Source organism: Cetorhinus maximus, unplaced genomic scaffold (assembly GCF_964194155.1).
Source record: "Cetorhinus maximus unplaced genomic scaffold, sCetMax3.hap1.1 HAP1_SCAFFOLD_380, whole genome shotgun sequence".
NCBI classification, from domain to species: domain Eukaryota; kingdom Metazoa; phylum Chordata; class Chondrichthyes; order Lamniformes; family Cetorhinidae; genus Cetorhinus; species Cetorhinus maximus.
Genome location: NW_027596326.1, coordinates 72,341 through 92,798, shown reverse-complemented (window position 1 = coordinate 92,798; position 20,458 = coordinate 72,341). Strand labels below are relative to the sequence as shown.

The following is a 20,458-nucleotide window of genomic DNA, read 5'->3' as shown; positions in this document are numbered from 1 at the left end:
ATATAGACTGGGATAAAAGTGGAGAAAAGGAGAAGCAGGGAGAAGAATTTCTGAACTTGTTTTTAATTCGTTTACGGGATGTGGGCTTCGCTGGCTGGACCAGCATTTATTGCCCATCCCTAGTTGCCCTTAAGAAGGTGGTGGTGAGCTGCCTTCTTGAACCGCTGCAGTCCATGTGGTGTAGGTACACCCACAGTGCTGTTGGGGAGGGAGTTCCAGGATTTTGACCCAGCGACAGTGAAGGAACGGTGATATATTTCCAAGTCAGGATGGTGAGTGACTTGGAGGGGAACTTCCAGGTGGTGGTGTTCCCATGTGTCTGCTACCCTTGTCCTTCTAGGTGGTAGTGGTCATGGGTTTGGAAGGTGCTGTCTAAGGAGCCTTGGTGAATTCCTGCAGTGCATCTTGTAGATGGTACACACACTGCTGCTACTGTGCATCGGTGGTGGAGGGAGTGAATGTTTGTGGATGTGGTGTCAATCAAGCGGGGCTGCTTTGTCCTGGATGGTGTCGAGCTTCTTGAGTGCTGTGGGAGCTGCACTCATCCAGGCAAGTGGGGAGTATTCCATCACACTCCTGACTTGTGCCATGTAGATTGTGGACAGACTTTGGGGAGTCAGGAGGTGAGTTGCTCATAGGATTCCCAGCCTCTGAGCTGCTCTTGTAGCCACAGTATTTATATGGCTAGTCCAGTTCAGTTTCTGTTCAATGGTAACCCCCGGGATGTTGATAGTGGGGGATTCAGTGTTGGTAATGCCATTGAATGTCAAGGGGCGATGGTTGCTTCTCTCTTGTTGGAGAAGGTCATTGACTGACACTTGTGTGGCGCGAATGTTACTTGCCACTTGTCAGCCCAAGCCTGGATACTGTCCAGGTCTTGCTGAATTTGGACATGGACTGCTTCAGTATCTGAGGAGTCGTGAATGGTGCTGAACATTGTGCAATCATCAGCGAACATCCCCACTTCTGACCTTATGATGGAAGGAAGGTCATTGATGAAGCAGCTGAAGATGGTTGGGCCGAGGACACTACCCTGAGGAACTCCTGCAGTGATGTCCTGGAGCTGAGATGACTGACCTTCAACAACCACAACCATCTTCCTTTGTGCTAGGTATGACTCCAACCAGTGGAGAGTTTCTCCCTGATTCCCTTTGACTCCAGTTTTGCTAGGGCTCCTTGATGCCACACTCGGTCAAATGCTGCATTGATGTCAAGGGCAGTCACTCTCACCTCACCTTGGGAGTTCAGCTCTTTTGTCCATGTTTGAGCCAAGGCTGTAATGAGGTCAGGAGCTGAGTGGCCCTGGCAGAAACCAAGCTGACCGTCACAGAGCAGGTTATTGCTAAGCAAGTGCCGCTTGATAGCACTGTTGTTGACCCCTTCCATTACTTTACTGATGATGGAGAGAAGACTGATGGGGCGGTAATTGGCTGGGTTGGATTTGTCCGGCTTTTTGTGTACAGGACATACCTGGGCAATTTTCCACATAGCTGGGTAGATGCCAATGTTGTAGCTGTACTGGAATAGCTTGGCTCGGTCAGTAGTGGTGCTACCGAGCTACTCTTGGTGATGAACATTGAAGTCCACCACCCAGAGTACATTCTGCGTCCTTGCCACTCTCAGTGTTTCCTCCAAGCGGTATGGAGGAGTACTGATTCATCAGCTGAGGGAGGACAGTACATGATAATCACCAGGAGATTTCCTTGCCCATGTTTCACTTGGTGCCATGAGACTTCATGGGGTACGAAATCGATGTTGAGGACTCCCAGGGCAACTCCCTCCTGACTGTATACCACTGTGCCACCACCTCTGCTGGGCCTGTCCTGCCGGTGGGACAGGACATACCCAGGGATGGTGATGGTGTCTGGGACATTATCTGTAAGGTATGATTCCGTGAGGATGACTATGTCAGGCTGATGCTTGACTAGTCTATGAGATAGCTCTCCCAATTTTGGCACTAGCCCCCAGATGTTAGTAAGGGGGACTTTGCAGGGTCGACAGGGCTGAGTCTGACGTTGTCGTTTCCAGTGTCTAGGTTGATGCCGGGCGGTCAGTCCAGTTTCATTCCTTTTTATTGATTTTTTAGCAGTTTGATACAACAGAGTGTCTGGCTAGGCCATTTCAGAGTCAACCACATTGCTGTGGGTCTGGAGTCACATGTAGGCCAGACCAGGTAAGGACAGCAGATTTCCTTCCCTAAAGGACATTAGTGAACCAACAATCGACAAGGTTCGTGGTCATCATCAGACAGCTGCCGTGGTGGGATTCGAACTCAAGTTTCCCAGAGTATTACCCTGAGTCTCTGGATTACCAGTTCAGAGACAATACCACTTCACCACAGTGATGTTAGGGAGGAAGTTCCAGGATTTTGACCCAGCGACAGTGAAGCAACGGCGATATATTTCCAATTCAGGATGGTGAGTGACTTGGGGGGAACTTCCAGGTGGTGGTGTTCCCATGTATCTGCTGCCCTTGTCCTTCTAGATGGTAGTGGTCGTGGGTTTAGAAGGTGCTGTCTAAAGAGCCTTGGTGAATTCCTGCGGTGTATCTTGTAGATGGTACACACTGCTGCCTCTCTTTCTTCAGTTATTATTACGATTGTCAATTGACAGGGATGTGGGGAGTCACACTCGCTAAATTGCTCCTACGTAGAACAGGTTGGGCCAAATGGCCTCCTTCTGTGTTGTAACAATTCTGTGACTCTGACTATGTTCTCAGCCCAACTAGCAAGGAGGCATTGCTGGATCTGGTGCTGGGAAATGAAGGTGGACCAAGTGTCAGTGGACAAACACTTTGTATCTTAGGGTTTAAGCTAAATGCAGAACAGCAAGGAATAATTGGAAGTAGATTGTCTAAATTTGAAGAGGGCTAATTTCAATGTAATGGGAAGGGATGTGTCAAGAGTAAAATGGAACCAGAGGCTGAGCGGGAAGCTAAAATAGACAATAGATGATCTTTATCGAGGAGATGTTTGAGGTACAGGCTGCAACATTCCAACAAGGGCAAAATATAAAATTAAGGGAACCAAAAAAGAGGACACCTTGAATGACAAAGGAGATAGAGATTATGATGAAATTCAAAACGAGGCTGTATGATGCATGTTGGGGGAATTATTCAAGTGAGGAACAAGTGAAGTACAATAGGTTGAGAAAGGAGGTAAAGAGGGAGTATGAGGATAGAATAGCTGTTAACAAAAAAGAGAATCCAAAAATCTTCTACTGGGAGTAAGAGGTGAGGTGGGTGCTATTAGGGAAAGAGAGCATGATATATGCTTAGAGGGACAGGATAAGGCTAGGATACTTGAATGTTTCGTGTCAGTGTTTACGAAGGAAGGGGAATCTGACAAAACATAAGTAGTGGAGATAGTAGAGACAGTGGATAGGATGAAAAGTACGAGGCATTATTGGAAAGGTTGGCAATGCTTAGACTGGATAAGTCACCTGGTCCAGATGGCTTGCATCCCAGGTTGCTAAGGGTAGTGGGGTGGAGATAGTAGAAGGGTTTGCCTTAATCTTCCAATCTTCCCTAGATATGAGAGAGGTGTTAGAGCACTGGAGAGTGGTAAATATGATTCTTATTCAATGGGCAAAGGTTTAGAAACAATAATTGAGAAAAAAAATCAAGGGGCAGTTGAAGAGGTTTGGGTTAATTAAACATAGCCAGCATGGATTTGGAAAAAGTAGATTATTCTTGACCAATCTAACTGAATTTTTTTAAATTGAAGATCGAGGAAGGGAACATGGTACATGATATCTTTATGGATTTTAAGAAAGCATTTGACAAAATACCAGATCAAAGACCAACTAAGAAAATGAATGGAATAGGATGGGCAGTATTGGGCTGGATAAAAATGGATTTAAGACAGAAAACAACGAGCTGTGGCAGATGGTTGTTTTTCAGACTGGAGTATGGTTGACAGTGGCGTTCCCCAAGGGTCAGTGCTAGTACTGCTGCTCTTTTTTGCTATATATAAATGACTTAGATTTTCAAATAAGGAATAAAATTTCAGAATTTGCCAATGATACCAAACTTGGAAGACAGGATGGTACGAATTGCCTGCAAAAGGACATAGATAGGCTAGCAAAATGGGCAGATAAATGGCCTTCTTGAGCCACTGCAGTCCTTGTGGTGTAGGTACACCCACAGTGCTGTTAGGGAGGGAGTTCCAGGATTTTGACCCAGTGACAATGAAGGAACAGCGATATATTTCCAAGTCAGATAGTGACTGGCTTGGAAGGGAACTTCCAGGTGATCGTGTTCCCATCTATCTGCTGCCCTTGACCTTCTAGATAGTAGTGGTCGTAGGTTTGGAAGGAGCTGTCTAAGGAGCCTTGGTGAGTTACTGCAGTGCATCTTGTAGATGGTACACACTGCTGCTACTATGTGTCAGTGGTGGAGGGAGCGAATGTTTGTGGATGTGGTGCCAATCAAGCGGGCTGCTTTGTCCTGGACAGTTTGGAGCTTCTTGAGTGTTGTTGGGAGCTGCACTCATCCAGGCAAGTGGGGAGTATTCCATCAGGCTCCTGACTTGTGCATTGTAGATGGTGGACAGGCTTTGGGGAGTCAGGAGGTGAGTTAATCGCTGCAGGATTCCTAGCCTCTGACCTGCTCTTGTAGCCACAGTATTTATATGGCTAGTCCAGTTCAGTTTCTGGTCAATGGTAACCCCCAGGATGATGATAGTGGGGATTCAGTGATGGTGATGCCAATGAATGTCAAAGGGCGATGGTTGGATTCTCTTTTGTTGGAGATGGTCACTTGTGTGGCGTGAATATTACTTGCCACTTGTCAGCCCAAGCCTGGATATTGTCCAGGTCTTGCTGCATTTGGACATAGACTGCTTCAGTGTCTGAGGAGTCGTGAATGGTGCTGAACATTGTGCAATCATCAGCGAACATCCCCACTTCTGACCTTATGATGGAAGGAAGATCATTGATGAAGCAGCTAAAAATGGTTGGGCCGAGGACACTACCCTGAGGAACTCCTGCAGTGATGTCCTGGAGCTAGATGACTGACCTCCAACAACCACGACCATCTTCCTTTGTGCTAGGTATGATTCCAACCAGCGGAGAGTTTTCCCCGATTCCCATTGACTCCCATTGGCTATGGGCCGGGTGCAGGAAGGTGGGATTAGAAAAGGCACCTGGGTGTCCTTGGGCTGGCATGGACACGATGGGCCAAATGGCCTCCTTCTGTGCTGTAACTTTTCTATGGTTCTATGGACTCCAGTTTTGCTAGGGCTCCTTGATGCCACACTCGGTCAAATGCTGCCTTGATGTCAAGGGCAGTCACTCTCACCTCACCTCGGGAGTTCAGCTCTTATGTCAATGTTTGAGCCAAGGCTGTAATGAGGTCAGGAGCTGAGTAGCCCTGGCGGAACCCATACTGGGCATCAGTGAGCAGGTTATTGCTGAGTAAATGCCGCTTGATAGCATAATAGACATGTGTGAGGTAATATATTTTGGCAAAAAGGATAGGGAGAGGCAATATGGACTAAATAGCACAGTTTGAAAGAGTGTTCAGGAATAGAGGGACCTGGGGGTGCAAGTACATCGATCTTTGATGGTGGCAGGACATATTGAGAGAGAGGTTTGCAAAGCAAATGGGATCTTGGCTTCATAAACAGAGGCATTGAGCACACAGGCAGGGAGGTTATGCTGAACCTTTATAAAGCTCTGGTTAGACCACAACTAGAGCATTGCGTCCAGTTCTGGTCACCACACATTAGCAAGGATGTGTGGATCGTTGAGAGGGCGAGGAGGAGATTTACCAGAATGGCTCCAGGCATAGACTAGAAGGGCCGAATGGCCTGTTTTCTGTGCTGTAGTGTTCTATGGTACTATGGGTCATAGGGGATTTCATTTACCAGGTTAGGCTGGAGAAGCTGGGATTGTTCTATTTGGAGAGAAGGAGATTGAGTGGAGATTTGATAGAGGTGTACAAGATACAAGATAGACGAGTAAAAACTGTTCCCAATAGCTGATTGTACAAGGACAAGAGGACACAGATTTAAGGCTTTGGTCAAGAGCTGCAGGGGGGGAAGTGAGAAAGAACTATTTTATTGTTGAAAAGAGAAACATGTTGCTGAAGCTTTTTGTCTTAGAGTTATCAGGACAAATGGAAGAATGCCAAATTTCAAACGATCACAACAATTTATACTACAAGAGAAACAAGGTTGGCAAGTCCACTCTGATTGGCTGCAGTGCTGCCATGGAGAACTGTAAGCTTCCAAAGCTCCCGGGTTATTCAAAAAAGGTTTGAACATATTCCTTTTGCTTGCAGAGAATGGGTCCCTGGGTAGAAATGTATGTTGCTTCTAGCAAGCGAAAATGAGCCACATTATGATCTCCAATGATTATCTGCAATTGGTTCTTCGTGTAGCTATGACACACTCAGGATTGTTCAGCAAGTGCTGCCCAATCACAGAAACACATCCAATAGCAGCCATTGCAGCAAGAACGGCTAAACAAGTTAGGCCTTTATTCATTAGAGTTTAGAAAAGTGAGGGGTGATCTTATTGAAACGTATGAGATTCTGAAGGGGCTTGGCAGGGTAGATGTTAAGAAGATGTTTCCACTAGTGGGGGATTTGCGAACTAGGGAACATAGTTACAGAATAAGGGGACACTCATTTAAAACTGAGATGTGAAGGAATTTCTTCTCTCAGAGGGAAGTGAATGTCTGGAATTTTCTGCCTCAGAGAGTTGTGGAGGCTAGATCACTGAGAGTATTTAAAGAGGAGGTAGATCGATTTTTGAAATATCGGGGAGTTAAGGGCTATGAGGAGCTGACACAAAAGAGGAGTTGAGGCCTGGGGCAGATCAGCCATGATCTTACTGAATGGTAGGGCAGGCTTGAGGGGCTGAATGGCCTACTCCTGCTCCTATTTCTAATGTTCTTATGAAAGTGGTGCTCTTTGGCCCCTTTGTGAGTTTATGTGGTACATAGTGAACAATGATCTGATCAGGATAGTTTTGATGCACTCTATTTCTGCATCAAGCTTGCAAGGTAACATCGAGCAGGCTCGAACGTTAACTCTGTTTCTCTCGCCACAGATGCTGTCAGACCTGCTGAGTTTTTACAGCTTTTCCTGTTTTCATTTCATTTGATCATTTCCTCTTTCTAACTTTCTCACTCCATGGATATTGGTTCTGAGCTAGCTGTTTGGTGAGTGTCTGGTAAGTGGGTAAGTTATATTCTACCCCTAAGGTTTAAAATAGTACATAATTTGGTGGTAAAGTTAATCAAATATATTAGAAAGCAACATAAATAAGTGATTAATATAATTAAGTGATTACTTAAGACACATTAAGGACAGCAGAACAGGTGATGTGTCAAAGCTGCAGCATGTGGAAACTCCTGGATACCAATGTGATCCTGGACAAACATGTCTACAGTAAGAGTTTGCAGCTCGGGGAACTTTGGCCATTGAGTTGGAGGCTGAGCTGCAGACACTGCGACACATGAGCAAGGGGGAAAGTTACCTGGATGCTTCATACCAGGAGGCAGTTACACCACTTAGGATAGGGTCTTCTGATTTGGTCAGTGGCCAGGGACAGGAGGGTCTGATTGCGAGTGAGGCAGGTAAGAGGACCCAGAGGACAGGAGTGTAGGAGTGTGAGCCTCAGCAATTGTCCAACAGGTTTGAGGCTCTCTCAGCTTGTTTGGGTGAGAGTGGGGGCTGCAGGGTGGATGAGCAAACTGACCATGGCACCGTGGTACAGGAATCCATCCAAGTGGGGGCAGCAAACAGGAATGTAGTGGTAGTAGCGGACAGTATAGTGAGGGAGATTAACACTGTTCTCTGTAGCAAAGAGCGAGAGTCCAGATGGGTGTATTGCCTGCCCAGCACTAGGATTCGGGACATCTGCTCAGGGCTGGAGGGGAACTTGCAGTGGGAGGGGGAGGATCCAGTGGTCGTGGTCCATGTAGGTACCAACAATACAGGCAGCATGAAGGAGGAGGCTCTGCAGAGTCAGTATGAGGAGCTAGGCACCAAATTAAAAAGTAGAACCTCAAAGGTAATCATTTCTGGATTATTACCTGAGCCACGTGCAGATTGGCAGAGGACAAATAAGATTAGCATAGGAAAAGTAAGATTAGAGAGACCTTTTTTTACCCAGAGGGTGGTGACGGTCTGGAATGCACTGCCTGGGAGGGTGGTGGAGGCGGGTTACCTCACATCCTTTAAAAAGTACCTGGATGAGCACTTGGCACGTCATAACATTCAAGGCTATGGGCCAAGTGCTGGTAAATGGGATTAGATAGGTAGGTCAGGTGTTTCTCACATGTCGGTGCAGACTCGATGGGCCGAAGGGCCTCTTCTGCACTGTGAAATTCTGTGATTCTGAGATGAATGCACAGCTCAAAAACTGGTGTGGGAGAAGCGGGTTCCAGTTCATGGGGCACTAGCACCAGTACTGGGGAAAGCGAGATCTATACCATTGGACGGTCCACACCTGAACTGAGCTGGGGCTGGTGTTCTCGTGAGCTGCCTAACTAGGGAAGTAGAGAGGGTTTTAAACTGAATAGTGGGGGCAAGGGATTAAATTTGGGAAGATATGTTAAACCAGAGTAGAGACAGGGCAAGAGAGAAAGGTACTAATATGAGATAGGATAATCAGACCCTGATAGGAAGGGACAAAGAGCACAAATCTGAGTAAATCAGCAAATGAGGCTAGACGCTACAAAAATAATCACAGCTCGCCCCTCAGTCTTCTCTGCTCCAACAACAACCCAAGTCTATCCAACCTCTCTTCATAACTTAAATGTTTCATCCCAGGCAACATCCTGGTGAATCTCCTCTGCACCCCCACCAGTGCAATCACATCCTTCCTATAATGTGGCGACCAGAACTGCACACAGTACTCCAGCTGTGGCCTCACCAAGGGTCTATACAACTCCAACGTGACCTCCCTACTTTTGTAATCTATGCCTTGATTGATAAAGGCAAGTGTCCCATATGCCTTTTTCACCACCTCATTAACATGTCCCTCTGCCTTCAGAGATCTATGGACACACACGCCAAGGTCCCTTTGTTCCTCAGAACTTCCTAGTGCCATGCTGTTCATTGAATACTTCCTTGTCAAATTACTCCTTCCAAAGTGTATCACCTCACACTTTTCAGGGTTAAATTCCATCTGCCACTTATCTGCCCATTTGACCATCCCGTGTATATCTTCCTGTAGCCCAAGACACTCAACCTCACTGTTAACCACCCGGTCAATCTTTGTGTCATCCGCAAACTTACTAATCCCACCCCCCACATAGTCATCTATGTTGTTTATATAAATGACGAATAATAGGAGACCCAGCACAGATCCCTGTGGTACGCCACTGGACACTGGCTTCCAGTCACTAAAGCATCCTTCTGTCATCACCCTCTGTCTCCTACAACTAAGCCAATTTTGAAACCACCTTATCAAATTACCACCTTAATAAAAAGACAAAATAAAGGCTTTGTATCTAAACGCACATAGCATTCGAAATAAAACAGATGAACTGATAGCGCAAATGGAAATAAATAAGTACGATCTGTTGGCCATTACAGAGACATGGCTAGGTGATGACATAGATTGGGACCCCCCTGAATATTGAAGGGTATGTGGTATTTAGGAAGAACAGGAAGTTAGGAAAAGGTGGAGGGGTGGCTGTGTTAATTAATGATGGTATTAGCGCATTAGAGAGGGATGACCCAACAGGGCTAGACAGAGTAGATACAGGAAGGATGTTCCCGATGGTGGGGGAGTCCTGAACCAGGGGTCACAGTCTGAGGATATGGGGTAGACCATTTAGGACTGAGATGAGGAGAAATTTCTTCACCCAGAGAGTGGTGAGCCTGTGGCATTTGCTACCACAGAAAGTAGTTGAGGTCAAAACATTGTATGTTTTCAAGAAGGAGTTAGATATAACTCATGGGGTGAAGGGGATCAAAGGATAAGGGGAGAAAGCAGGAGCAGGCTATTGAGTTGGATGATCAGCCATGATCATAATGAATGGTGGAGCAGGCTCGAAGGGCTGAATGGCCTCCTCCTGCTCCTATTTTCTATGTTTCAGGAAACCAGAGTGTAGAAGCATTTTGGGTTGAGATGAGGAATGATAAAGGCACAAAGTCACTTGTGGGATGTCGTAGAGGCCCCCTAATTGTAACTACACAGTAGGACATAGTATAAAAGAAGAGATAATGGGAGCTTGTCAGAAAGGTACAGCAATAATTATGGGGGATTTTAATTTACATATAGACTGGAAAATCGGATGGGCACAGGTAGTATAGATGAGGAGTTCATAGAATGTTTTCGGATAGTTTCTTAGAACAGCACATTCTGGAGCCAACCAGAGAGCAGGCTATAGTAGATCTGGTATTGAGCAATGAGATAGGATTAATTGATAACCTCCCAGTGAAGTCACCCCTAGGTAGCAGTGATCATAATATGATTTAATTTTTCATTCATTTTGAGGGCGAAACAAGTGCGTCCAAGACTAGTATTTTAAACTTAAATAAGGGAAATTATGAGGCCATGAAAACAGAGCTAGCTAAAGTGAACTGGCAAATGAGGTTAAGGGCTGTGTCAATAGGGGTTCAGTGGCAGACATTGAAAGGGATATTTCAGAATACACAGAATAAATACATTCCAATGAGAAAGAAAAATCTCAAGGGGAGAATCCACCATCCATGGTTAACTAAAAAAGTTAAAGACAGAATCAAACTTAAAGAAAAAGCATATAATTACACAAAGATGGGTGGCAGGTCAGAAGATTGGAAAGAATATAAAGAACAGCAAAGAATAACAAAAAGATGAATAAGGAGGGAAAAATTAAAGTATAAGAGGAAGCTAGCTAGTAATATAAAGATGGATAGTAAGAGTTTCCACAGATATTTAAATAAGAAAAGAGTTAACAAAGTGAGCATTGGTTCTATAGAGACTGCGTCTGGGGAATTGATAATGGAAAGTAGGGAGATGATGGATGAATTAAACAGTATATTGCTTCAGTCTTCACAGAAGACACAAGTAACATCCCAGAAATAGGTGTAAATCAGGAAATGGAAGGGAGGGAGGAACTCGGGAAAATTACAATCACCAGGGAAGTGGCATTGAGCAAATTGTTGGGGCTGCGGACTGACAAATCCCCAGGTCCGGATGGACTTCACCCTAAGGTCTTGAAAGAAGTGGCTAGTGAGATAGTTGATGCACTGGTTTTAATTTTCCAAAATTCCCTAGATTCAGGGAAGGTTCCATTAGATTGGAAAATAGCAAATGTAATTCCTTTATTCAAAAAGGGAGGGAGATAGAAAGCAGGAAACTATAGGCCAGTTAGCCTAACATCTGTCATGGGGAAAATGTTAGAAGCTATTATTACAGATGTTATAGCAGGGCACTTAGAAAAATTCAAGGCAATCAAGCAGAGTCAACATGGTTTTGTGAAAGGGAAATCATGTTTAACCAATTTATTGGAGTTCTTTGAAGGAGTCACATGTGCTGTGGATAAAGGGGAACTGGTGGATGTGCTGTACTTAGATTTCCAGAAGGCATTTGGTAAAGTGCCACATCAAAGGTTATTGCAGGAAATAAAAGCTCATGGTGTAGGGGGTAACATATTGGCACAGATAGAGGATTGGCTAGCTAACAGGAAACAGAATTGGCATAAATGAGTCTTTTTCTGGTTGGCAGGATGTGACGAGTGGTTTGCCAGAGGGATCAGTGCTGGGGCATCAGCTTTTTACAACTTATAGAAATGACTTGAATGAGGGGACTGAAGGAATGGTGGCTAAATTTACTGATGACACAAAGATAGGTAGGAAAGTAAATTGTGAAGAGGACATAAGGAGGCTACAAAGTGACACAGATAGGTTAAGTGAGTGGGCAAAGATCTGGCAAATGGAGTATAATGTGGGAAAATGTGAAATGTTTATTCTTCCTGCCAAAATGAATAAAGAAGCTTATTATCTAAATGGTGAGAGATTGCAGAGCTCTGAGATGCAGAAGGATCTGGGTGTCCTAGTACATGAATCACTGTCTCCCCATGAATCACAAACTGTTAGTTTGCAGGTACAGCAAGTGATCAGGAAGGCAAATGCAGCGTTGGTATTTATTGCAAGGGGAATGGAATATAAAAGTAAAGAAGTTTTACTGCAGCTGTACAGGGCCTTGGTGAGGCCACATCTGGAATACTGGTCTCCTTATTAAAAAAATAAAATATAATTGCTTTAGAAGCAGTTCAGAGAAGGTTCACTGGACTCATTCTTGGGATGAAGGGGTTGAAGGTTGCACAGGCTGGACCTGTATCTATTGCAGTTTAGTAGAATGAGAGGTGATCTGATCGAAACATCTAAGATCCTGAGGGGACTTGACAGGGTGGATGCTGAAAGGATGTTTCCCCGTGTGGGAGAGACTAGAACTAGGGACACAGTTTAAAAATAAGGGGTCTCTCATTTAAGATGAAGATGAGAATTTATTTTTCTTGGTGGGTCTTGAGTCTTTGGAACTCTCTTCCCCAGAGAGCAGAGGAGACAGAATCATTGAATATTTTTAAGGCTGAGTTAGATAGATTCTTGACTGACAAGGGAAAAAAAAAGTTTGGGGGTGGACAGGAAAGTCATGTTGACACCACAATCAGATCAGCTGTGACTTCTCAAATTGGGGAGCAAACATGAGGGGGTAAATGTCCTACTCCTGCTCCTAATTTATATGTTCCTGTGTTCAATAAGTATCGACTTGCCAGCTAATCAGCACCTTTTTCTACTGTAGTAAACATTACTGTGATTGAAATTTGGCCGTGTGTTTGTCCTGATGAGGCAAGACATAAGCTTCGCCAACATGTCTCTCTTCAGCAAAGTTCAAGAGTTTTTTTACACAGCGACTGGTAACTGGAAGTCGCTGCCCACAAGGATGGTGGAAGTGGAAACAAAAATGAAGGAAATTGAATGGGCACTCGGAGGATTGAGCAAGGGAGTGGGACTGTCTCCACAGAGTCGACATAGACTCAATGGGCCTAAGGGCCTCCTGCTTTGTCGCTCTCTTCCTGTAACTAGCTGAAGGAGATTTTGAGATAGTTGAACAGAATTAGCTCCCAAATATGCTTCCCTTGGCATTCTCCAGATGAATGTCAGTGAGCTGGGAACAGTACGCTCTTTCTGTGCCCCGACCTTCCAGATTCTTCCACTGGTTCATCTTCCTGTGATGAGCCAGCTGAAATACCGCAGCACCTTCCACCAGCACAACATCCTCATCCACGTTTTCCATCATCTGTTTATGTTTCACAGATTTGAAAACATTCTGCTCTCTCTCCTCGCAACAAGACTTGAAATCAAACTGAGCTCCAAGTCCCAGCCAGGGAGAGACTCCAAGGACCATGGCCTTTAGGTGAGAGAAGCTGGGATTGTTCTACTTGGGGCAAGTTGACTGAGGGGAGATGTACAAGATTATGACAGATTCGGGTGAAGTGGAGAAAGAAAAGTTGTTCCTGTTAGCTGATAGTACAAGGACCAGAAGAGGCATTTTAACATTCTTGGTAAGAGAGGTGATGAGAGAAAAACATTTTTACACAGCAAGTGATAAAGACTGGGAAACCCACAATGACGGTGACGCTGGAGGCAATGATTTGAAAAGGCAACTGGATAGGCTTTGAGGGACACAAATTTGCAAAGCCACGGGGATAGAGAGCGGCAGAATTCCCTCTACAAAACTGGCCAGAGGCAAGAGACCGAATGGCTTCCTTCAGGACTGTCAATGACTCTATTACTAACTCAGGGATAGTCACAACCCGGAGACGCCCCGGAGTCTGATCCCGACACCGAGACGGAGTCTGACCCCAACACGGAGACACCCCGGAGTCTGACCCCGACCCGGAGACGGTGTCTGACCCCGACACGGAGACGCCCCGGAGTCTGGCCCCGACACGGAGATGGAGTCTGACCCCGACCCGGAGACGCCCCGGAGTCTGACCCTGACCCGGAGACGCCCCGGAGTCTGACCCCGACCCGGAGACGGAGTCTGACCCCGACCCGGAGACGGAGTCTGACCCCGACCCGGAGACGCCCCGGAGTCTGACCCCGACCCGGAGACGCCCCGGAGTCTGACCCCGACACGGAGACGCCCCGGATTCTGACCCCGACACGGAGACGCCCCGGAGTCTGACCCCGACACGGAGACGCACCGGAGTCTGACCCCGACACGGAGACGCACCGGAGTCTGACCCCGACACGGAGACGCCCCGGAGTCTGACCCCGACACGGAGACGGAGTCTGACCCCGACACGGAGACGGAGTCTGACCTCGACACGGAGATGGAGTCTGACCCCGACACGGAGACGCACCGGAGTCTGACCCCAACACGGAGACGGAGTCTGACCCCGACACGGAGATGCCCCAGAGTCTGACCCCGACACGGAGACGCCCCGGAGTCTGACCCCGACACGGAGACGGAGTCTGACCCCGACACGGAGACGGAGTCTGACCCCGACACGGAGACGGAGTCTGACCCCGACACGGAGACGGAGTCTGACCCCGACACGGAGACGGAGTCTGACCCCGACACGGAGACGGAGTCTGACCCCGACACGGAGACGGAGTCTGACCCCGACACGGAGACGCCCCGGAGTCTGACCCCGACACGGAGATGCCCCGGAGTCTGACCCCGACACGGAGACGCCCCGGAGTCTGACCCCGACACGGAGACGCCCCGGAGTCTGACCCCGACACGGAGACGCCCCGGAGTCTGACCCCGACACGGAGACGCCCCGGAGTCTGACCCCGACACGGAGACGGAGTCTGACCCCGACACGGAGACGCCCCGGAGTCTGGCCCCGACACGGAGATGCCCCGGAGTCTGACCCCGACACGGAGACGCCCCGGAGTCTGACCCCGACACGGAGACGCCCCGGAGTCTGACCCCGACACGGAGACGCCCCGGAGTCTGACCCCGACACGGAGACGCCCCGGAGTCTGACCCCGACACGGAGACGCCCCGGAGTCTGACCCCGACACGGAGACGCACCAGAGTCTGACCCCGACACGGAGACGCCCCGGAGTCTGACCCCGACACGGAGACGCCCCGGAGTCTGACCCCGACACGGAGACGCCCCGGAGTCTGACCCCGACACGGAGACGGAGTCTGACCCCGACACGGAGACGGAGTCTGACCCCGACACGGAGACGGAGTCTGACCTCGACACGGAGATGGAGTCTGACCCCGACACGGAGACGGAGTCTGACCTCGACACGGAGATGGAGTCTGACCCCGACACGGAGACGGAGTCTGACCCCGACACGGAGACGGAGTCTGACCCCGACACGGAGACGGAGTCTGACCCCGACACGGAGATGGAGACGCCCCGGAGTCTGACCCCGACACGGAGACGCCCCGGAGTCTGACCCCGACACGGAGACGGAATCTGACCCCGACACGGAGACGGAGTCTGACCCCGACACGGAGACGCCCACGAGTCTGACCCCGACCCGGAGTCGCCCCGTAGTCTGACCCCGACACGGAGACGGAATCTGACCCCGACACGGAGACGCCCACGAGTCTGACCCCGACACGGAGTCGCCCCGGAGTCTGACCCCGACACGGAGACGCCCCGGAGTCTGACCCCGACAGGGAGACGGAGAAGCCCCGGAGTCTGACCCCGACACGGAGACGGAGACGTCCCGGAGTCTGACCCCGACACGGAGTCGCCCCGGAGTCTGACCCCGACACGGAGTCGCCCCGGAGTCTGACCCCGACACGGAGTCGCCCCGGAGTCTGACCCCGACACGGAGTCGCCCCGGAGTCTGACCCCGACACGGAGTCGCCCCGGAGTCTGACCCCGACATGGAGTCGCCCCGGAGTCTGACCCCGACACGGAGACGGAGACGCCCCGGAGTCTGACCCCGACACGGAGACGGAGACGCCCCGGAGTCTGACCACGACACGGAGACGGAGACGCCCCGGAGTCTGACCCTGACACGGAGACGCCCCGGAGTCTGACCCTGACACGGAGACGGAGATGGAGACGCTCCGGAGCCCATCGCGCAGACTGTCCTTACCCTGTGTCTATTACGAACTCTGTTATTACCTTTCCCTAGCTGTATTACTGAGAGTGAGTGTTACACTGAAGGGAATTTGCAAACGTCCAGGTTAGTTAGTGGTGGAAGGTGAACTGTGAAAAACGCAGAGAGGTTCTCACCTGCAAGTAACTTTTGTGCGATCAGCCACCATCCTCCATTGCTGCTGATTGTTGGAGACCTCGATGTAGAAACTGTAACTTCGATCATCACAATCCCAGAGCAGGAGCCTGATTAGAAACACAGAATTAAAACGGAGCATGCAACTTGTGAAGACATCACATCCTTGTCAACGACACACAGGAACAGGAGGAGGCTATTCATCCCCTCAAGCCTGTTACACAGGAACAGGAGGAGGCTATTCATCCCCTCAAGCCTGTTACACAGGAACAGGAGGCCAGTTAGGTCTTGTGAGCATTTTACACAGAGGTAGGACTAGTAATCCAGAGACACCAGGCTAATGTTTTGGGGACAAGGGTTCAAATCCCACCAAGGCAGCTGGTGGAGTTTGAATTTAACTAATAAAATCTGCAATTAAAAGCAAGTCTCAGTAATGATGACCATGAAACCACTGTCGATTGTTGTAAAAACCCATCTGTGTCACTAATATCCTTCAGAGAAGGAAATCTGTCATCCTTACCTGGTCTGACCTACATGTGACTCCAGACCCACAGCAATGTGGTTGACTCTGAAATATCCAAGCCAGACACTCAGTTCAAGAGCAATTAGGGATGTGCAGCAAATGCTGGCCAAGCCAGTGACGCTCACATCCAATGAAAGAATAAATAAATATATGCACAACATCAACAGCAATGCCCTCATCCACATACTGTATGATTTCATCAAGTTAGTCAAACACAATTTGCCTTTAATGAGTTAATTTTATTAATTAGCCCTTACTTTTCCAAGTGCCAATTATATTTGTCCCAAATTATTATCTCTAAAAAATGCCCTGCCACTGATGGTAAATTGGCTGGCCTGTAGTTGCTGGGTGCATCCCTCTCTGTTTAAGTAATATTCTGCTTTTTTATTCTTCCTGCCAAAGTGAACAACTTCACATTTTCCTACATTATACTCCATTTGCCCACTAACTCAACTTATCTATATCCGTCTGCAACCTCTTTATGTCCTCTTTACAACATACTTTCCTACTTATCTTTGTGTCATCTGTAAATTTAGCCACCATGTCTTCGCTCCCCTCATCTAAATCATTGATGTAAATTGTAAAAAGTGGAGGCCTCACCACAGACCCCTGGTCACATTCTGCCAATCAGATTCTCGATTTCCTGCGAGCCAATCTTCTATCCAGGCTAATATGTTACCACTTACACTATGAGTTTTTATTATCCGTAATAATCTTTGATGTGACACCTTGTCAAATACTTTCTGGAAATCCAAGTACAGTACGTCGTCAGGCTCCCCTTTATCCTCAGCCCATGTCACTTCTTCAAAGAACTCTAATAACTTGGTCAAATATGATTTCCCTTTCACAAAACCATGCTGACTCTTCCCAATTACTCATTGACTCATAGACATTTACAGCACAGGAGGCCATTCAGCCCATCGTGTCTGCGCCTGTCAACAAAGATCTGACTACACTAATCCCATTTCCCAGCACTTGGCCCATAGCCCTGGAGGCTATGGCAACACAAGTGAATGTCTAAATACTACTTAAATGTTACAAGAGTTTCTGACTCAACCACCCTTTCAGGCAGTGAGTTCCAGACTCCCCCCCACCCTCTGGGTGAAAACATTTCTTCTCAACTCCCCTCTTAGCCATCTACCCCTTACCTTAAATCTATGACCCTTGATTATTGACCCCTCTACTAATGGAAAAAGTGCCTTCCTACCCACCCTATCTATGCCCCTCATAATCTTATACACCTCTATCAGGTCCCCTCTCAGCCTTTGCTGTTCCAAGGAAAACAACCCCAGCCTATCCAATCTTTCCTCATAGCTCAGACCCTCCAGCCCAGGCAGCATCCTGGTAAATCTCCTCTGCACCCTCTCCAGTGCAATCACATCCTTCCTATAATGTGGTGCCCAGAACTGCACACAGTACTCCAGTTGTGGCCTAACCAGCGTTTTATACAGTTCCAGCAAAACCTCCCTGCTCTTATATTCTATGCCTCGGCTAATAAAGGCAAGTATCCCATATGTCTTCTTAACCTCCTTATCTACCTGCCCTGCTACCTTCAGGGATCTGTGAATATGCACACCAAGGTCCATCTGATCTTCAGTACTTTCCAGGGTCCTACCATTCACAGTGTAATCCCTTGTCTTGTTAGCCCTCCCCAAGTGCATTACAAAGAACACTTTTCCAGGTTGAATTCCATTAGCCACTGCTCTGCCCATCTGACCAGTCTATTGATATCCTCCTGCAGTTTACAGCTATTCTCCTCACTATTTACCAACCTATCAATTTTCATATCACCTGAGAGCCTCTTGATCATACCCCCTACATTTAAGTCCAAATCATTTATATACATCACAAACAGCAAGGGCTCCAACACCGAGCCCTGCGAAACCCCACTGGAAACAGACTTCCAGTCACAGAAACATCCCTCTACCATCACCCTCTGCTTCCTGCCTCTCAGCCAATTTTGGATCCAATGTGCCACTTTGCCTTGGATCCCGCGGGCTCTTACTTTCTTGACCAGTCTGCCATGAGGGACCTTATCAAAAGCCTTGCTAAAGTCCATGTAGACCACGTCAAATGCATTACCCTCATCAACAATCCTGGTTACCTCCTCAAAAAATTCAATCAAATTTGTCAAACACGGCCTTCCCTTAACAAATCCATGCTGACTATCCCTGATTAATCCATGTCTCTCCAAGTGTAGATATATTCTGTCTCTCAGAATTCTTTCTAGTAACTTCCTCACCACCAAGGTTAGACTGACTGGCCTGTAATTTCCTGGTCTATACCTTCCTCCCTTTTTTTAATAATGGGACAATGTTAGCAGTCCTCCAGTCCTCTGGCACCTCACCTGTGGCCAGGGAGGGTTTGAAAATTACCGTCAGGGCCCCTGATATCTCTTCCCTTGCCTCCCTCAACAGCCTGGGATACATCTCATCCGGGCCTGTGGATTTATCCACTTTTAAGGCTGCTAAACCCACTAGTTCCTCCTCTCTCTCTATCTTAATTTCCTCTAATATTTCACCGTCCTCCACCCTGATGTCTATACCTGCATCGTCCTTTTCCATTGTGAAGACATAGAAACATAGAAACTAGGAGCAGGAGTAGGCCATTTGGCCCCTTGAGCCTGCTCCGCCATTCAATATGATCATGGCTGATCCTCTATCTCAACGCCATATTCCCGCTTTCTCTCCATACCCCTTGATGCCCCTAATATCCAAAAAATTATCAATTTCTTTCTTGAATATACTCAATGACCCGGCCTCCACAGCCTCTGTGGTAGAGAATTCCACAGATTGACCACCCTCTGAGTGAAGAAATATTTCCTCATCTCAGTCCTAAATGGCCTGCCCCATATTCTGAGGCTGTGACCCCTGGTTCTAGACTCCCCAACCAGGGGAAACATCCTCCCTGCATCCAGTCTGTCCAGCCCTGTTAGAATTTTATACATTTCATTATATGACTAATGCAAAGTATTCACTGAGGACTGTACCCACGTCTTCCAGGTCCACACACACATTACCTCGATGGTCCCTAATTGGCCCAACTCTTTCCCTAGTTATTCTCTTGCTCTTTATATATTTAAAAATCCCCTTTGGGTTTTCCTTTATTCTGCCCACCAATGCTTTCTCATGCACTCTCTTAGCTTTCCTAATTTCCTTTTTAAGTTCCCCCTGCACTTTTTATACTCCTCCAGGGACTCTGCTGTATTGAGCCCTCGGTATCTGCCATAAGCTTCTCTTTTTCTCTTAATCCGAACCTTTATGTCCCTTGACATCCAGGGTTCTCCAGACTTGATCCCTCCCTTTGTCTTTACGGGAACATATTTACCCTGTACTCTCACTATTACCCACTTGAATGCCTCCCACTGCTCTGACACAGTTTTATCTGCAAGTAGCTGCTCCCTGTCCACTTGGGCCAAATCGTATCTCATCCTTAGTAAAATTAGCCTTTCCCCAGTTTAGAACTTTTATTCCCGGCCCAACCTTATTCTTTTCCATAACTATCCTCAATCTAACTGAGTTATGGTCACTATCCTCCCTACCTTGCACACTAAAACTATACCATGTTAATAAAATCCCCTTTTTACTGCCTTATTATTCTTACACTTCTCTGAAATTTGATTCCATATTTGATCCTCTGTCTCTCCCTGACTGTTTGGGGGCCTATAGTACACACCCAACTTGCCCCTTTTGTGGTTTTAACTTCTACCCACATGGTCTCATTTGATGATCCTTCCAAGATATCATCTCTCCTCACTGCCATAATTGATTCCTT

The 20,458-nt window shown here is 47.5% G+C and overlaps 1 protein-coding gene across 1 annotated transcript in view; it reads right to left on the bottom strand.

Annotated features, from left to right (window-relative positions):
- Nucleotides 1-20,458, bottom strand: part of LOC144673548 (BTB/POZ domain-containing protein 9-like) — an 82,059-nt gene that overhangs the window by 34,902 nt on the left and 26,699 nt on the right. Inside the window, exon 3 of the mRNA XM_078535312.1 lies at nucleotides 16,164-16,271. Coding sequence (XP_078391438.1) covers nucleotides 16,164-16,271 — 108 coding nt within the window. The remainder of the gene's footprint in view (nucleotides 1-16,163; nucleotides 16,272-20,458) is intronic.